Here is a 20,169-nt window from a genome sequence, read left to right on the forward strand (position 1 = left end):
TATTTTTCTTAGGCAAAGTAAAAAATTGCTAGAAATAATGATAAATCAACAGGGACAACAACCCTACTTCTTTTCCTTTTGGAAAAGATGACAAAAAGGGACAAAAAAAATAATCAAATTTTTGCCAACAATTTAGGGATACTATGGCTGAAAAGTATTTTAAGCAAAAATTACTGAATGTGAATAAGCTACAATTAAGCAAAAACATTTTGAACTTCAGTAAGCTCTGTAAAGAGAAGTAATTTTAATGTTAAGGTATTTAAGACAGATTAAGAAAGCACAAAGTAAAATACAGAGGGAACACTGCAAAAGATTGGGCTGTTCAAAAAGAATCTTAGAAGAATATTAGGCAGGGGGGCTAAATACTGATGCTTGATGATCATTACACCTGCCGCTTTTGTGCTAACATTGGCCTTCAACGCTTTCGCCCTTTCTGTAATGTGAGTCAAACTTCATGGGAATAAAGCATAGCATATATTAAATCCGTAACGTAACCTAACCTAACCTGGGTACCTCTCCCCCCCTAAACACCAAAAAATAATCGTTGAAATATTGTAACACTTGGCTATTAGTTATTTTGAGATAGTCAGAACAAACGCCATTAGCATCATTCTTCAGCTTGTAAGCCAGTATTTCTTAGCTGACAAAATTTATAAGAATCAATTATGGACTGACATCTCTAATGTGTATCAACCTTCATACTATTCCATGCAGGCATAAGGTAAATTGCTGCTCTTTTACATAATCTGGTCCCATTGCAAGTGCAACCTCTTGGGATTTTAGCAGACATTGGTTTTACTAAGGCATTGATATAAATTATGCAACTGGATTTCTTAAAACAAAATTAAATTAAAAATAACAAGTTTTTTCAACTAACAGTAAGGAGCAACACTAAAACTCAAAACGAACAGAAAATTATTCTGTACATGAAGGGGTTGTCCCCCTCCTCAATATCTTGCTCTTCCTACAAAAGTTTTTAGCACTATTAAAAAAGCTCCCTATTCTAATTTAATGGCCCTTGTGTTTCAGGAGTTGTTCTTAAAAAGTTAGGACAAATAGTCAACCTTTAGCATAAAAAGCAAGGTATTGAGGAGGGGCAGCCCTTTCATTATCCAGAATAATTTCTGTCCGTTTTGAGTATTATTGTTTCTCCTTTCTCTCAGTTGAAAAAACTTTTTTTTTAATTAATTCATAATTGTTTTTCAAATAATGCTGGTAAATCTGTCTCACCCTCCGTGAAAAATTCCTCCCCTCACGGGAAGTTTCTCCCATGTAAAATACACCCCCCTCCGGGAAAATTCTCTCCTGATAATTACATCCTCGCTGAAAATTCCCATCTGTGAAATTTTTTCTCAGAGAATCTTATCCTATTAAAAATTCTGCAGGAAAATTCCCTCTAGACATCTCCACATGCCAAATTGAGTCTGCAAAAAGAAAGTAAGACAAACAAGAAGAATTTTGAACAGGAATTGTGTCAAATCTTCTTAGTGTAAAATTTTTTCTTGAGATTTCATCCCCAGACATTTCCCTCCCCACAGGAGATTCTCTCCATGGAAACCCACCACAAGCACAAAATCCCACCTGGAAAATGTCTGTATACTTCCCAGTGACATATATATGCGATAGATATTCGCGATAGATGGCGATAGTCTTGTACCGGATTAGATTGTAGTGAAAATAATTAGTAATTGAGGTGGTAAAAGTTGTCTAACCAGTAGAAAAGTGACTCTGTTTCGAAACACAGTTTATTTTGAGCCCAAAACGATTCCTCTGAGAAAGCCAGAAATCCAGCAGCGTCGATCAACATCCATTGAGAATATATCTGCTGCCACCTTTAGCCAGCAGTTCAGTCGGTGGGAGAGAAAGCGCTCCAGGTCACTAGTCGTAAAGCCATCCGTGGGTGTTAGCCGCGCCCCGAACTAATCGGCAAAAGCAGTATGCACGATTAGCCTTTGCATGGGTAAATATTAAAGGCTATTTAAGGTACGTAAATATTTTAATTTAAGTAGAATCTAATGCGGAAAATGGAAGAAATATTATCCGAAATGCAAAAGATGAGAGGTGAGGTTATGGAGAAGTTGCAGCGAATTGAAAATGCCTTTGCCAGCGCTGAATCTGTACGGAGGGAATGGGCTACGTCTGAGAAGAAACTAGATAAAAAAAGTTAGTCCTTTGGAAACTAAAGTTCAGGAACCCTCGTTCATGTTGAAAAAGTTAGAATTTGAATATAAGAAAAATAACTTGGTGCTATACGAGTTCAACCCAGGAGCAAGGGGTCGTTCGCTAAAGGATGACTTATTACAGTGTTTTGGTAGGGTTTTGCCCAGTTTAGACATTCGCTGGAGTGACATTAAAGAGGCATTTAGAATGAAACTCATTCCGGAGAAGTCTCAACGGTCCTAATTAAATTCACAACTAAAGATATCCGCGACTCGCTTCTACGGAGCAATCGATATCTGAGAGAATACGGGCTGAAAGCGGCCCCTGATTATACCAAGGCTGAAAGGGAAGCGAGAAACAAGTTGAGACCGATTTTAGAGCGAGCGAAAAGTGAAGGTAGGTCCAATGCATTCCTACGGGGGACGAAATTACAAATTAGAGACCAAACGTTTTCTTACGGCCGTGAAACTCAGCGAGTGATCGAAGCTGTTCAAAATTCAGCGGGACAAGTACGAATGTGGTCGGTGGGGAAAGTGACGGGGTTGCAGATGGGGACACAGAATCGGTTATGAGTGATGTATCCGATACTACGGTTAAAGGTAAAAATGAATGAATTAGATCTGGTTATAGGAGCTGTTTATATACCGCCACAGAATAGTTCGTATATGAAGGAAAACAGTCGGGAGTTGGTCCCAAAAGAGATGAGAAAATATGTTGAATTGTATGGTGATAGCTATTTTATTCCTACAGGTGACTTTAACGCGTATACTGGGACGGTGAATTTTAGGAAGTTGGAGGTAACTTGAGGAGCAATGTATCGCTGGATCCTTCCGAATCACCTTGGTATTATGATGATTTAAAAATTGGTAAGCGCAAGAGTAAGGACCAGAACCATGGAAGGAATAAATGAGGATCGAATCTTTTAGAGTTTTGGGTGAAGGAAAAAACGGCAATTATAAATGGTAGACTAGAAGAACATGAAGAGGTTGAGACTTTTACTTGTTTTTCTGGATCATCAAGCGTGGTAGATTATTCTTTGGTTGAGTTGAATCGATGGCTAATGTGTTACAATTCAAGAGTGATGTGTTGCGTAGGGTCGGATCACGTCCCAATTGCTCTTAATCTGAGTCTTCCTGCGTCCCATGGGTCTATATGCGAGATAAGGGTTCGGAATTGGCAAAGAGAAGGGGAGATAAGTAGATTTACAAAGTCTGATCTTTGTATTAGAAAACCGATAAAAACAGTTAAGGAGACAGAATATTAAGGATAGTTAAGGATAGTAAACAAAGGGATAATAAGAGGTAGTACTCAGGAGCTAATAGAAGAATATGTGGAATTTTGTAAAATTGGTAAGGTGGGGGAAAGTCTAAAAGGACTGAACAAGGTAGTGTATGATATATGCGCAGGAGCAGGAGGAAGTGATAAAATTGCGAATAGGAATTCAGAGGGGAGGGTGTTGGATATGGAAAGTAAAAGTTGAAAGCTAGGCTATAAGAAGCGTTAGATGTAGTCAGGCTTCAGGGACCAGGGACTTAAGATAATAATTTATTGGGATACTGAAGAATTAGGAGAGAGTATAAGAAAATAGTAAGAAGATGAAAGAAGAAGAAGATATTAAGGAGATAGAGCAGGCATTACAGATAGCAAAGTTTTTTTGGAAGAAGGTTTCAAGTTCTACCATTCTACCAGAAGGCAGACAAGCCAAGATATTCCCCCCCCCCCCGCGGACACCTGGTCGAGTGAATTAGAGAGGCAGGAGACAACGAAAAATGAGTGTGTGTTTGAAGATAATTGGAAGAAGATTATCAAATATCAAGTTTATGGCCCTATGAAGGAAGAGGATGATGCTTTAATCGAGCCAGTAAGGGTAGAAGAAGCATGGAAAAGTTTAAAAGAGATTAAGGAATGTTCAGTACCTGGTCCTGATAGCATTCCAGCAGCTCTATGGAAGTATAGTAGAAGCGTAACATTGTACATTATTTCTTTGATATTTACAGCAGTTCTTCGATCTGGAATTTGGCCTAGTGAGTGGAACCTGGCAGTAGGAGTGCCAATTTTTAAGAAAGGGGATAGGAAACTACCTGAAAATTAAAGATGTATACACTTAGGTAACGCACTAGGAAAGGTAATGGCGACGGTATTAGATAACAGACTTAGAAGTTGGATCCAGAAAACTGAAAGGCTAGCCGCGGAGCAGACAGGATTCAGGGAGGGACATAGTACGATTGATCAAATTTTTACATTAAAATATTTAGTTGATAAGTTTATAAATAAGAAGGGAGGTAAATTGTATGTAGCTTTTATGGATTTAAATGGGGCATTTGATAATGTAAAGAGGAAACTGTTAATGAAGGAATGGATAAATATTGGCCTGCCATACCCATGTGTGCGGATTTTAATAAGTATGTATGAAGCTACAAAGTTTTTTATTAGGGTGGCAGGAAAATTTTCAGATGTAATTTGTTCTAGAAAGGGGGTTAAACAAGGTTGCCCCCCCCTCTCTCCGCGGTTATTTTCGTTGTTTATTAACGATTTGCCAGATTTTCTTAGGAAGCAAGGAGTCCAAATGGTGTCATTAGATGTCTGTGAACTATGCATGCTGATGTTCGCAGATGACCTGGCACTAGTAGCGAAGTCTAGAGAGGATTTACAGTTCTTGTTGGATAGAACTAAGTAATATATAGAAAAAAACAACTAAGCCTGAATCTAAAGAAGTCGGTAGTTATCGTTTTTAGAAAAGGGGGTAAGATTATAAGTAAGGATAGAGTAAAATGGAAGGGAATAGATTTAGAAAGTAGGGATAAGTTTACGTATTTAGGATGTAAGTATTCGTCAAATGGCAAGTTTGGAAAGCAACTGAAGCTAAGTCTTGCTAAAGGAAAGTCCTACGCCTATGCTGTGACTCCTAGCCAACTGGCGAACATACAGAACCTGAAGATGCATAAGCAGATATTTCAGATAAAGATTGCATCGACTATGCATTAGGGATCTGAAGTTTGGCGATACATAGCTAATGAGAGGATGGAGGAGATTCAGCTTCAGTATTTTAAGAGAGTTTTAGGTCTACATTTTTCAACGAATAGTTTAGTATTGAGAAGAGATCTAGGTTTATTTTCTTTAGGATGTGCTAGACTTGTAGGGATAATAAGACTATGGGAGAAAATCCTGAGTATGCCCAGAGTAAGGATAACAAAAGCAGCATATTTAGAAGCTCTGAGGATCCCAAAGAGTGATACGTGGACATCTGAAATAAAGATGATATTGCATGATTGTGGATTTTCAGAGCTATGGAATGGTGGGCTAGGGATTGGATTAAAGGAATGATAAGTTGCAAGTAGGGTCAAGGAAAGGTTAAGGGACCATTAAATCCAGATGTGGCATGCACGAGTGAATGAGACCCGGTCACTGAAGTTATATGCAAAGGCTAAGGATGAGTGGGGAGAAGAATTGTATTTTAAGGCGGGGCTTCAAAAGAGGCAGCTAAAGTTATTATTTGTGTGAGGTCAGATGGGTTATCACTAGGTGAGAGAAGGAAGTATCTGAGAGGGGTTAGGCAAGCTTATGGTCCTTACATCTGTCCCATGTGCGGGAAAGAGGAAGATTTCGTTCATTTTGTGGGGAAATGTAGTGAATTAATAGATTTAAGAAAATAATTATTTGGGGTTGATGTTTGAAAGAGAGATGAGATAATAAATTTATTAGCAAGGAAAGATATGGGAGGTATAAAGAGACACGGGAGGTTCCTGACGATGGGTATAGAACATAGAGAAAGGTTTTTTGAAGTTTAGGGATGAGCGTGATAGTTCACTAGCCTAGATTATACTTTTGTGCCAATTTAAGTTTGTATGAAAGTGTCTTTGTTTTTGTGACCACAACCCTTTGGGCTTTTGTGTCAATAAATACTATTCTATTCTATACTATATACAAACAAAGGGCAAATTTCATAACTTACAGCACTTTCTCCATGGGCTATGGGGGCCGTCTTCCCCTTAAAGGTATGCTTATTGGATCTTTCAACTATGCTCAACAAAACGGCTATATTAAAATTTGATCAGACCACATTGGGGAAAAGGGGTGTGGGAGGGGGGGGGGGGGCTAGTTGCCCTCCAATCCTTCTGGTCACTTAAAAAAGGCACGAAGACTTTTAATATTCTTTCGAATCCACCCTCTCCCAATCTTCTAGGACCATTAGCTTGATACAATAATCCCTGGAAAAAAAAAACAAATGAACACACATCCATGATCTTTTTCTGCCAAAAAATGCAAAATTCCATACTTTTGTATACAGGAACTAAAATCTTCCACTGTAGAGGTTCTCTGCTACACTGAATCTTATCGTGAGATTTTCATTAAGATTCGTTTCAAACAGTTCGTGGTAACGAACTGTATAGTAAGAGCGACTCGTCTCAATAGTAATCGAAACTGTAAAAAACGGAATATTGATACCAATAGATACATCAAAAGAATCGGATTTTTACACTGATTTTAATATATAAGTTTCATGATGTTTATTGTTACCGATCAAAAGTTACGAGCTTGAGAAAATTTGCCTTATTTTCGAAAAAAGGGGAAAACAGCCCCTAACAAGTCATAGACTCTTAACGAAAATCACACTATGAAATTCAGCGTATCATAGAACCTTACAGTAGAGGTTTCAAGCTCCTATCTGCAAAAATGTGGAAATTGGTATTTTTTGCCAGAAGAAAGATCACGGATGCGTGTTTATTTGTTTCTTGTTTTTTTTCCAGGGGTGATCGCATCGACCCAGTAGTTCTAGAATGTCGCGAGAGGGCTCATTCGAACGGAAATCAAAAGTTCTAGCGCCTTTTTAATAATAATAAAAAAAAGAATCACTTTAAAAAAAAAAACAGCATTTTTGATGTCTTTTCATACTGTCTGTTCTAAGATATTTGATTTTTGAAGCAATCAAACAGTTCGTGGTAACGAACTGTATAGTAACAGCGACTCGTCTCAATATTAACCGAAACTTAAAAAAAACGGGATTTTGATACCAATAAATACATCACGAGAATCAGATTTTATGCTGATTTTAAACATTTAAGTTTGGTTAAGTTTAGTCTTACCCATCAAAATTTACGAGCTTGAGAAAATCAAAAGAATCAATAGAAAAACCCGGCTCAAAAAAGGAGGATACAAAGTCTAGTGCCTTTTTTAATTAAAAAAAAAAAAAAAATCTTTAGTAGTAATATTAACGAGGACTTTTCACCAAAATTACTATGCATCAGTAACTTTTTTTGTATTTATCCAAAATTGAAATTGCAAATTTAAACTTAGGGTGGTACTAACCAACGTAAAATTATTTATTTACACATTTTAAAAGCAATTAACGAGGGATTTAAGGGACCGGTACCTCAAACTATATCTTGGTTAGGCCTGGGTATGATTTGGAAAACAATCATAAATTAAATAAAAGAAGTTTTCAACTGAGATCAAGGGACAGATTTGAAACCTATTTGAACATATTATTCTTTGCCTGAAGGGGGCTGTCTCCTCCTAAGCTCCTTACTCTTTACTGTGAAGTTTGGCTTTTATCCAAATTTTTAAAGAAAATTTGCGATTGGAAAAAAAGATTTTTCAAAGCACTAAAAACTTTTTGTTAATGAGCAAGGCGTTGAGAGTCCCCCTTATATACAGAGTAATTCATATTTGTTTTAAGTTTTAAACTAGTTCCTTACTTTAGTTGAAAAACATTTTCTAGGCCTATTTGTTTAAATATATTTCATGAAACTGTAAAGTTTTATGAATACAATACTTTTGGTAACGCAGAAAAAACGATCAATATTTCAATGATCTCTGTTTCGATTTTGAGGGACAATCATCCAGTTCGTGGTAATGACCTTACAGGTCGTTACCAGCAAACGACCACAAGGAGTTACCCTGCTCAATAGTAACCAAAACTCTAAAAAAACGAAGTTAGTCCTTTGGAAACTAAAGTTCAGGAACCCTCGTTCATGTTGAAAAAGTTAGAATTTGAATATAAGAAAAATAACTTGGTGCTATACGAGTTCAACCCAGGAGCAAGGGGTCGTTCACTAAAGGATGACTTATTACAGTGTTTTGGTAGGGTTTTGCCCAGTTTAGACATTCGCTGGAGTGACATTAAAGAGGCATTTAGAATGAAACTCATTCCGGAGAAGTCTCAATGGTCCTAATTAAATTCAATAGTAATAGTAACCAAAACTCTAAAAAAACGGAATTTTGATATCAATAGATATGTCAAAAGACTTGGCTTATTACGCTGATTCCAAATATATAAGTTTGATTAAGTTTAGTTTTGCCCATCAAAAGCTACAAGCCTGAGAAAATTTCCCTGATTTTTGAAAAAAGGGGGAAAGAACCCATTGAAGTCATAGAATTTTAAGGAAAAATACACCATCAGATTCAGCGTATCAAAGAACCCTACTGTCGAGGTTTCAAGCTCATATATGCAACAATATGGAATTTTGTAATTTTTGCCAGAAGAAAAATCACGGATGCATGTTTATTTATTGTTTTTTTTCTTTTCCAGGGGGTGATCATATCAACTCAGTGGGCCTCGAACGTAGGGAGAGGGCTCATTCTAACGGAAATGAAAAGCTATAGGGCCCTTTCAAAGTGATAAAAAAATTGGAGGGCAACTAGACCCCCTCCCACACCACTTCTTTCCCAAAATATTCCGATCAAAATTTTGAGATAGCTTTTTTATTTGAGCATAGTTGAAAGGCCCAATAACTATGTCTTTAGAGATAAAATGACCCCCTACAGTCCTTGGGGAAAGGTTTTTAAGTAATAAAATTTGCTTATTGTTTTATTTGTTATTGGGAATTACGCATACATTTTTGGATGGGGGAGGGGAGGACGAATTTCCTGCGGCGAGAATTTTCCCTGGAGAGGGAATTTCCCGGGGGGTGAACTTTTCAGGGCAAATTTTACACTGAGTGAATTTGCCAAAATTCCTACAGGAAATTTCTTTTTTTATGTCTTTCTTTCTCTTAAGACACTGGAAAAAGTATGTCAATTAAAGTAAAAGTATATAAAAATGAAAAAACTAAGTAATTACAAAAAATACACAAAACAATAGCCTACTTACAAAAACTAAGATATAAACTGCCAGCATTCAGTTCTGTTGAGCAATGCTGAAGCATTGGACAGATATTGTTTTTTAACAATATTGACAGTTTTGAACTTGGTTATCAAACACCAAAATATTTAATGCCTTTAGACACAGTGTTTATAAAAAGTAACACATCATCAAAATATTTTGTTTAAAGCAAAACTTTAAAACTAAGATTAAGAAAATCAAATATAACTTTTGAATTCAATTTGTTTAATTTAATTTTGAGTACCAAAAGCCAGTATATTTGACATCTTTATACTTCATAACTGTAAAAAATTAAATCTTTTTCAAAGTGACAACTAGATAGAAACAATCACTCCTGGAAAAAATATGATAATATAACACAAAAAACGTATCCGTTCCGGGGGAAAATACAGAAATTCCCAGTATTTTGTTCAGGGGAAATATTTCCGATTATAGTGGCTTCATATATCAACTCATGGGTACTCTTGCAATGCAAGCAAAAGTTGATTTTACCGAAATGGCCCTTATTAAGTTGTTTTCCTTGTGTTTTCTATAATTATACAAACTTCCTTGTGTACTAATAAGTGCACTAATTACTAGTAAACTAATACATATTTAGGATCAGCATGAAAATCTGATTCTTTGACTGAATGTTATCAATAGTTAGGTTCTTATAGTTTTGTTATTGACAAGGATCGTTATTTCCTTACCATTCATTACTTTGAAGAATTCGATTTTTTTGGTTGCTCCAACCAAATCATATAGAAGAAATGTTTTGGAAAACTCGAAAAGGGGTCACTCAGTCAAAAATTAGAACTTATGTTTTCCTTATTAAGGGTCAAAATCTGTTGGCAGGCAGCCAACCTCCTGCCATTCCCATGATTAAAGATCATGATAGCAGTCTCTTAAAAGCAATGTTTCACAACAAGGATACAACCAGGAATTTTTGCAAGGAGGGGGAAGGAGTATTACCAGGATCTTTGCAGGGGTTTTTACATAGTTTTACACTATGGCCAAGAATGCACACAAGTAATGCCTTGTTACCAAAAATACTAGCACTTTTTTTTATAAGAATCCATTTCAAAGGTACTGCTGTGGCTTCAAAGAGAGTGACTGGAGACAAACAATACTTAACAACACCACCCATTGATGGAATGAAAATATAATTTTCCATTTTGAAAGTAAGATTTACCAATAGCATACTTACCTAATGCTGTTACCCAAATTAAGTAATATTTTTCCAACATATTACTGTAGAACAATGAAAATTCAAGCAAGGATATTTAAATGAAACAAAGTTTGTCCAACTTCATTAGAGGTAAGTCCCTCTTACATAAAAAAGGCGTAGAGATGGATATTTCAAAAGAAAACACAACAAGAAGTTTTCAAAACTACTTTAAAACATCCTAAAACATATATTTATGTAATTCTGACAGCTCACCTTTCTTCATTTTATCACCCACCCCAACAAATACATAGCCAGAATTATATATACAACCCATTGTATTTTCAATAGCATGACTCTGTTCTTCTTATTCATTTAACAGGAAACACAAAACAAGGATTACAAAGAAAAGTCACAATATTGGAAATACAACAAGTATCTATAATTTAGGCTAAAAATCTGTCCATCAGGGGAGGGGGGCTAAATTAAGCAAAGCAATCTTTCAGAATGATATATGCAAATACTTTAGAATGTTTTACAGTAATTTTCACAATTATATGGTGTTTCCTTTAGGACTGGTCTTGTACAAAAGCAATACTAAACTGTATACTAGTTTCCTACAAACTGGGAATGAAGGTGGTAATTTGGAGTTCTTTTTTGCTACTCTGCTAAGTAGAATATGAACACATCACATGATGCATCCATTTAATGCTGTTTCTACAAATACTAATTGGTTCCATAGAAGAAACTTATTTTGAGCACTTAAAAGAACCTTTAAAGTGATACCTTGTTTATTATTATTGGCCAGGAGAAAATAATAACCAAAATTTCTGAGAGCAACTTTAAACAATCATAAATACTTACATCAATAATAAAAGGGAATTTTTCATACCCCCCCCCCCCCTAATAAATATATAGTCAATCATAATACTCACACTATTTTTTAGAATACTGCAACTCTTTTCTTCCTGCTGATTGATCAGTATTTATTGTAAAATAATAAAGAAGAAAAACACAGTACTATTAAAAAAAGGAAAAAAGTTTGAACATATAGAGAAGACTGTGAAATTATTCATAAGGGTGGGGGGTAAGTGGTTTGAAGCACGGTAACATGATTTTATGAATGATATAATTTAAAAACGTATGATTGTTTTAAGATAGTTCTCAGAATTTCTGATAAAATTCTAGTTTAGAGGCTTTTGCTAATCTTGGAAAGTAGTTGAATTAGGTGAATGAAACTCTCAGGAACGTTTCCAGAGCCCTAATGATCTTTAGAGAAGATATTTTGAAGGATCTATCTCTGCTCCTCCCTCCAGAGAGCAATGACAATTGATGGACTTTTAATAGTCTTTGTATTACAAAAGTGAAACCTTTCACAACAGATCTTCTGCTCAATTGAGGCACAGAAAATACACTTTAACCTTAATACCTTTACTTAATCCCACTTTATAAGGTTTTTAACATCTGTAAATCCATTCCTTAAATTAAAAAAAAAAGAAAAACTTGATAAGCTACAGCTGAAAATTCTACTGAAATAGCAAAGGTTGCATTCTCAAAAACCCAAGCCAACAGAAAGAGATTAAAACCCAAAATTATGGTTAAACCCTTTTTGTCAGAATTCTGTTTAAAACAATCTTCTAAGCTCTAGAAATAGGGAAAGGATAGACATAGTGGCATCAGTGTACAGTTAGGGCTGTTGAGAAGGAAACATTAGGGTCCTGAAATTTGCCTACATGACAGGGGATATCCACTCTTTGACTATTGGAAAAAATTACTTTATAAGCTTATATAAAATGGTACTATCCAATCTCCTTATAATTAAAAACATTTTTTCTATCTAGTTGGAAAATTTTGCCAATTCCTATAGGAGAAATCTATATTTGCCAACTAGTTAACAAGAAACATTTCCCCAGCAAAACTTTTATTTTACCTTAATTACCTTAATTAATTACCTTAATTCGCACTTCGGAGCAAATTAAGGTCCATACTGGATCTGTTGTACTCCGGGTCAATAATGGCAAAAATTCGTCACTGTGTTAGGGCCCAGTGACACGCCATAGGAGAGGTCTGCTGGAGAGATGCAATTTAAGCCCACTCGGTAGCGGTAGCCACGAGGTAGGTATGGCCCGTAAAGACCATTCTCAGTGGTATAGAGCTGACACCGCCGCACAACAGCAACTTCGGATTGAGTATGCGAGATGGTTGGGTATGACAAGCAGCATCAGCCTCCTAGCAAGACACTTATTATGATACAGTTGGCATCAGTCAGTAGTTGAGTGGGACGGACAGTCCCACTCATATTTCCATGGCTTATTATTCCATTCCATGTCAAGTCTGGATTTGAAGGCCACAGCCGTAGGTGCAGTCGCCATTTCAGCTTGAAGGCTATTCCAATTGTTGACAACACGCTCGGAGAAGAAGTGTTGCCGCGTTCGTGTTTTGACAAAACGTTTTGACAGCTTATGTGAGTGTATTCTTGTATGGTGCTGACTTGAATGTTTGGTAAAGAGGGGGTTATTTAGTTGTGGGTTATACTTGTAGGTCAGCATCATATCACCACGGCAGCGTCTGAAGACGAGTGTTGGCAGCTGCATGCGTTCTAGTCTCTTGTTGTACGGGAGATCTCGTAGGCAGGCTATACACTTTGCGGCACGTCTCTGAACTCCTTTGATTAGACTGGTATCATTCCTATAAGAAGGGGAGGTGAGACACGTACAAAAATCCAAAACGGGTCTAACTATAGCCTTATAGAGCCTTAGAAAGGCTGTACGGGAGCGGCTGGTTATAGTGCGTTTAAGGAGACCAAGGCTTGAATTTGCTTTTGAAACTGCTTGTTGCCAGTGGCTGTGGAACTTCAGTTGTTCATCTATCAGCACTCCTAGATCTCTTTCTTCGGGACTTGTCTTTAGTACTAAGCTAGCCAGTGAATTGGGATCGGACATGTTTTACTGGTGATGGGGGTTGTTGCTTCCAAAGTGAAGGACACTGTACTTCGATGTGTTGAATTCAAGTAGCCAGTCTTGTGCCCACGTTTGGATTTTATGAAGGTCACGTTGCAGACTTTGGTGGTTTGCAGGCCCAAACAGCTTGGAGTTGTCGGCATAGAGAGTGATGTTGTTTTCTGTTCCGTTCATCATATCGTTGATGTATATAAGGAATAGGGTAGGGCCCAAGACAGTAACTTGGGGGAGTCCACTTACAACATCACATGGTTTGGAGAAGACCTTGTCGCCATTAGTTGTGAAGAGTCAAACCTGCTGACTCCGACCAGTCAGAAAGTCCATAACCCAATCGACCATGTCCGAGTGGGTACCTGCTGCTGAAAGTTTCAATCTGAGACGGTTGTTTGGTACCTTGTCGAAAGCCTTGGCTAGGTCCAGTAAAATCAGGTCCACAGGGATTCCTTTCTCCAGGTGATCTGTTATGGTGCTGTATGTCTCAAGGATATTGGTCTCAACTGATTTTCCTGGCAGAAATCCGTGCTGGTTGGGGGAAAGTAAATTATTATTACAGAGATGTGTCAAAATATCAGCATTCACAATCCGCTCAAGGGTTTTTGCCACCGCTGGGGTCAGACTGATGGGTCTGTAGTTTATGGCTTTGGTGCGGTCACCTTTCTTGAATATTGGGGTGACATGGGTCAGCTTCCAGTCTTTGGGTAACTTTTTTGGGTCAAGCGACAATTGGAATATATTGCATAGTGGTTGTGCAATTTCTTTGGCAAGCTCCTTCAATAGTCTTGGGTGCAAGTTATCAGGACCGGCGGACTTATTGACGTCTAGCGCTTCAAGTTGCTTTTGGACGACAGGGGGGGGGGAGAGTAGAATAGGTGGCATTGGGTTAAGGATGTCGTATGATGGGCTATGAGGAAGAGGACCATCTGGTTCATTGGTGAAAACTGACGCAAACTGCCTGTTGAGGAGTTTGGTGATGTCCTTCAAGTTGGTCACTTCCTTGCTATCATCTGTACTGAGTGCTTTTACTGACCGTCTGCTATGGTCCTTACTTGATACATACTTCCAGAACTTCTTTGGGTTATTCTTACTATCATCAGCTAGCTTGGACTCGTACCGTGCGTAAAGTTGTTTAGTTAGGCTTCTTAGTTTGTTTCGAGCTTTCGCAAACTTTTGGTAGTGTTCTTCCTTCCCTCCTTTATTGTACTTTCTCCAGTACCGTTCTCTCCTGTTTCTTTCCTTGCGTATCTCAGGGGTCATGAAAGGCAGTGTTTTGGGCTTTGGCGTGAGTTTTACTGACATGTGTTTTTTTTTTAAGTGTAAGTAGCTTGTCCTTTAGGTTAGCCCATTGTTGGTCAATGTCCCCTTGAAGTAAAGGTGACCAAACTACGCCTTCCAGCTCTTTTCTGATCGCCCTGTAGTCTACATAAGTTTTCTTTATGTAATCATTTTTTATCTTACGAAATGACACATTCACTTCTAGGATTATATGATTGCTCTTTCCTAGAGGAGGTAAGTAATTTATGTTCTGAAGCTGGTCTTTATCCCGTAAGAACACTAGGTCCAGTAGAGTTGGTCTCAGGAAAAGTTGGCCTCTAGTAGCTTGTTCGACAATCTGGTAGAGATTAAGGTCGTGAAGGCAGTCTGTGAATAGATTTGTGCTTCTGTTTGTAAGTACAGGTATATACCGATATCCCTCCTTCCATATGAGGTCAGGGAAGTTGAAATCACCAGCTATAAAAAGGTTTCCCGTGTAATTCATAGTTGCTTTGTGCTGCATTGTTGCTAATGTCCCCTCAGTTTCTGGGCAATCAGAGGCAGATGGGCTTCTGTAAATACAGTCTACTCTGGTTATTACTCCACTGCTGTCATCACATATGTCGAACCATAAAGATTCGACAAATTGTGAGTTACCTGGGAGACATAATGATCGTATACTATAACATGTCTTGAATAGCGCCAACATACTACGCTGCATACTGAAGACTGTAGGTTTTTTCCAACCAGTTGACTAATAACTTATCCCCAGCAATACTTAATTTTGCCAACTAGCTGGAAACAAACATTGCCCCAAAAAACAATTTATTTTCCAACTAGTTGACTAATAACTTCTCCCCATCAACACTTAAATTTGCCAACTAGCTGGAAACAAACATTACCCCAGAAAACAATTCATTTTCCAACTAGTTGACTAGTAACTTCTGCCCAACAAAACTTTATTTTTTCAATAGGCTTTCACCCTGGCCTATTTATTATAGGCTGGGCTACTTGAAACTGTGAGTGCACACATCTCTAAGAATAGAAAGGTAAATTAGTCAAATTCAGTTTAGCAGCATTTGTAAAAAAACATGGTAGGCTAATAAAATAAAAATAACAATGTTCTTATTTCAAGATACTTTTTAATATATTACTTGTTATTCAGACAACAAAGCAACCATCCCTCCCTGATGATTCCATCAGTATATTCAAAACTAAAAGAGAATACCAAAAAGGGGATGACAATTTGCTAGATGTTTTCCATAGAAATTGCCTACAGATTGTTCTGGGTACCCGGATGACTGACCTTATTTGAAACAGTAGGCTGTACTAACAATGTGGTTCAATCCTGCTTTCTAGGGCTATAATAAAAGAAAGGTTGAGATGGCTAGGGCACATTCTGCAGATGAAGGATGAGAAATTGCCTAAGGTTTTCTTTTTTGGCCAACTGTCTAGGACTAAATGGAAAGCAAGTTGTCCTTGTCTGGGGTAAGAGGACATCATAAAGAAAGATTTAAAGGAAATGGAAACTTCCTGGGAGGGGAGAAGTTACTAGTTTGAATATGAACCGTTGTCTGGGGTAATTTTAGTACCCAGCTAGTTGAAAAAATTAAGTTTTGCTGGGGAGAAGTTATTAGTCAACTAGTTAGAGAATGAAAGTTTTGCTGGGGCAACATTTATTGTCAACTAGTTTGCAATTTTAAGTGTTGTTGGGGAGAAGTTATTAGTAAACTAGTTGTAAACTAGTATATTAGTTGTTATCCTGACAACAAAGCAACCCTCCCTCCCTGATGATCCCATCAATATATACAAACAAAAAAGAAAATTCCAAAAAGTGGATGACAATTTGCTAGCCTAGATGTTTTCTATAGAAATTGCCTACAGATTGATCTGGGTATCTGACTGACTGACCATATTTCAAACAGTTGGCTGTACAAAAAATGTGGTTCAATCCTGCTTTCTAGGGCTATAGCCTAATGTAATAAAGGTTGGGATGGCTAGGGCACATTCTGCAGATGAAGGATGCCTTTTGCCTTTTTGCTGATTTGCCTTTTTGGCCAACTGTCTAGTACAGTTTGTCCTAGGAAGGCAGCTTGTCCTTGTTTGGGGTGAGAGGATGTCATAAAGAAAGATTTAAAGGAAATGGGAACTTCCTGCAAGGGGAGAATTCACTAGTTGGAAAATGAATTCTTTTCTGGGGCAATGTTTGTTTCCAGCTATTACTTGGCAAGTAATTTTTTCCAATAGTCAAAGGGTGGAGTCCCAATGACAGGTCTATACCCATTGAAATTTCAACATAACAACATTTTACCTTAATTTTCAATTATCAGTTTCTTTTTCTCTGGCTTTAGCTCTGAAAATGCAATTTTAATTGTTTGAGTAGAATTTTAAGCCATTTCAATGTTTTATTTTCAAAATTTAAGAAATGTATTTGCATAGGCTATCTTTAAAACCTTAAAAATTGGGATTGAGCAAAGTTATGAAGCTGAAAACAATTTGTTGTACTTTATTTAAGCAGAAGATCTATTTTGCAAGATTTCACTTTTATAATGCACAGATTTTTAAAGGTCATCAAAGGTCAGGACCCTCTAGAGGGAGAAGGAGTGGAGATATGTGCTTCAAAATAACTTCTTGGTGGGCATACCTTTAGCCTGTAGACCCATCCCTGAAAGCTTCATTTTCCTAACCTAACCTCTTTCCAAGATAGTCAAAAGTAGCTAAAGTAGAATTTTACCAATTTATGTCCTATGTGCCCTCAGGACAAACTTGATGTTAAGCTTTCTTTATTAGCCTAGTATACTAGGATAGTATTTAACTTACTTCATTATTGACGTTTGCTTTGATTTTCTTAGCTTCAGAGCTTTGAACTCTACCGGCGTGAGTTGGAGAGCAGTTCAAAAATTCCATTATCAGATGATTCACACAAAAAGCACGTGAGGAGTTTTTAAATTTTATTACATTGTTTATAGTTTTAGCATATGACCAAATAAGCGTTTTCTATTTAAAATTTCCGAACAAAAACGAAAAATGTATTCTATTTCCCTTTCTTGGAGGCTTGGCTCAGAATCATACATATTTCACATATTTCAAACATTTTTGCAATTTCTTCTTTCTCTGCCACCATGGACTAGGAATCGGTATCTAGTTAAAAATTTCTATGTTACGGATCTAACTAAAAAGCTCGGTGACCTACACAAAAAGCTTTCTGCAGATGCATTTTATAATATTGGCCCTGACCATGGTCTTTTACAGTTTTTTTCTCAGTTTTATTTGATTGCTAGTGTCTGTTGATATTTTTTTCTATTTATTCTTCTTCTTCTTCTATTTAACAGCAGGCGGGCTTTTCAGTAAAACTATTTAGCCCTTTTCCTTTTGCTTCACTCTGTGGGCTACAGAGCTACTGGCTTGATTGCCTCATATTTATTAGATATATTCAGATATCTTTCAGCAGATCTTTCGACTCTAGGATTTCAAATATAAGATGATAGATGTCGATTTCTATGCTCTGTGTACAGGTACAGTTGGCTAGGCTCTTGGCTGATAGTGGGATTTTGTGGTGTTTGAAGTATTTTAACAGTTTAGAAAGCAAGGTATGTTGTGCAGACGTCAGCATATTACATTCAAATAGGCAATAGTCAATTGTTTCATTATTCATATTACAATGCCTGCAAAGAGGGGAAAGGGGAATTGAACCACTTGAATTAGAAAGCTTATATGAGAATGCAAGGAAATTTAGTCCATTTCTTCCAGAACGAATTGTATGATAAATTTTAGAAAGATATTTATTGGGAAAGGGGGAAAGGATAGGATTAATCTTATTAGAATTAATATCTGATAGCCTCCATCGGTAAATATCTCTAATTGGGATTGGTCTCCCACTTGGCTGGTCAATATTTATAAAATTTTTTGCTATTTTATCAACCTGATGATTACCACTTATGCCAGAGTGGCTAGGAATGTACTGAAAGTAAGTTTTTATGCCACTTGAAGCAAGATTATCAATAATACTGAGACAATGATAAGTGTCAATGTCCAACTTATATTGAGGAGCTGAGGCCAGCAACTCAAGGCTTGATCAAGAATCGGAATAGATGATAATATTATTCGAATTTTCAATCAAAGAGTGGTTTTGCTTAAGGTGTTCTAATGCTATGATTATGGCATTTAACTCAGCAGACATTATAGATAAATTATTAAACAATCTCTCACCCATTGCAATTTTCAGGTGAGGAAGGAAAACACCACTTGCAATCTTCTCATTCATTTTTGACCCATCAACAAATATTTGGAAGTGATTTTTATAGGTAATTGTATTGAGTTCTGCAAATTTATTCTGAACAAAAGCAATGGGGGGTTAAATCTTTATTCCATTTTGAAAATTCAGTATTTATTATGGGAAATGACCAATTCCATGGAGGGGATTGGGGGACAGTAGGTGCAATAGACTTTGCTGGTACAGGGAACTTCTTTTGAATATTGTCATACTAATCTGAAATACCTCTATACATGGCTGGATTTCTTAACCAATTATGTAATGTGTGTGATCTATTTGATTCAATTTTTTTAAGATGTTTTATAAATAGAAACCTACGTCTCTCACTTATTGTTTTTAATCAACTATCAATAAGCAGAAACTTTGTGCTTGTGTTTTTACTAAGACCAAGTATGAGACGTATTATATAATTTTGTATTTTTTAAATTTTTTGCATCTGGGTCTTTGCACATGCACCATAGACAATGAGCCCATAGTCAATATGGGGTCTTATATGTGATTTATAAGACTGGAGTAAGGTTTTCTCCTTACAACCCCAGGGTGTGGAAAAGAAGTCTTTTTAGTATATTTGCTTTTCTATAGCATTTTTTTATTGTGTTTGAAATGTGGAGGTGGAAATTGAGTTTTTGGTCAAGCATGAGACCTAGGTAATTATTATTATTATCTTCTGGAATAGTTGTTTTCTTTAGAGTTAGTTTTGCATTAACATGGTTTCGCTTCCGGTGAAATTGGATTATTTTTGACTTGGTGGGTGCAATGGGTAAATCTGAATGTTGAGATAATTTTTCGAACTGGAAAAGTGACTTTTGCAGATTAGACTCTGCTATCTGAAAGGTTTTGCCAGATGACCATAGCACCAGATCATCAGCATATTGTAGATTCGTGTGGGGTAGGTTCATGTCCCAGAGATATAGGGCAAATAGGAGGCAACTGAGGACTGCTCCCTGAGGTAGGCCTTTGGATATTGTCTTTTGGGGTGAAGAGGCTGAACCAACACAAACAATGAAACTTCGCACTTATATGAAGGATTTAATAAAGGATAATAGCTTAGGAGGTACTCCAATGTTTGCAAGTTTATTTAAAAGGATTTGGTGGTTTACATTGTCATATGCTCCTTCAAAATCTAGGAAAGCTGCCACTAGGATATTATTTTTTGAGAAAGATTCATTTATTGCATTTGTTAGCAAAATGAAAGCATCTGTTGATGAGTTGTATTTCCTGAATCCAGTTTGAGTGTGTGGGATCATGTTATTTTTCTCAACAAACCAGAGGAGTCTGT

The 20,169-nt window shown here is 36.9% G+C and overlaps 1 protein-coding gene across 4 annotated transcripts in view; it reads right to left on the reverse strand.

Moving 5' to 3' along the window:
* Positions 1-17,535, reverse strand: part of Vps8 (vacuolar protein sorting 8) — a 286,757-nt gene extending 269,222 nt beyond the window's left edge. For 3 of the 4 annotated variants that reach the window (XM_089095469.1, XM_089095470.1, XM_089095468.1), the window contains exon 1: positions 17,438-17,535. In XM_089095469.1, the coding sequence (XP_088951595.1) occupies positions 17,438-17,524 (87 nt within the window). In that variant the 5' untranslated portion in view covers positions 17,525-17,535. Of the gene's footprint in view, positions 1-6,436; positions 6,540-17,437 lie in introns of those variants that run through there. The other variant, XM_089095471.1, reaches the window with a different exon arrangement.
* Between the last annotated feature and the right edge of the window lie 2,634 nt (positions 17,536-20,169).

The sequence above is a fragment of the Artemia sp. Qi Xiang Cuo genome, chromosome 10 (assembly GCF_049724085.1).
Source record: "Artemia sp. Qi Xiang Cuo chromosome 10, ASM4972408v1, whole genome shotgun sequence".
NCBI classification, from domain to species: Eukaryota; Metazoa; Arthropoda; class Branchiopoda; order Anostraca; family Artemiidae; genus Artemia; species Artemia sp. Qi Xiang Cuo.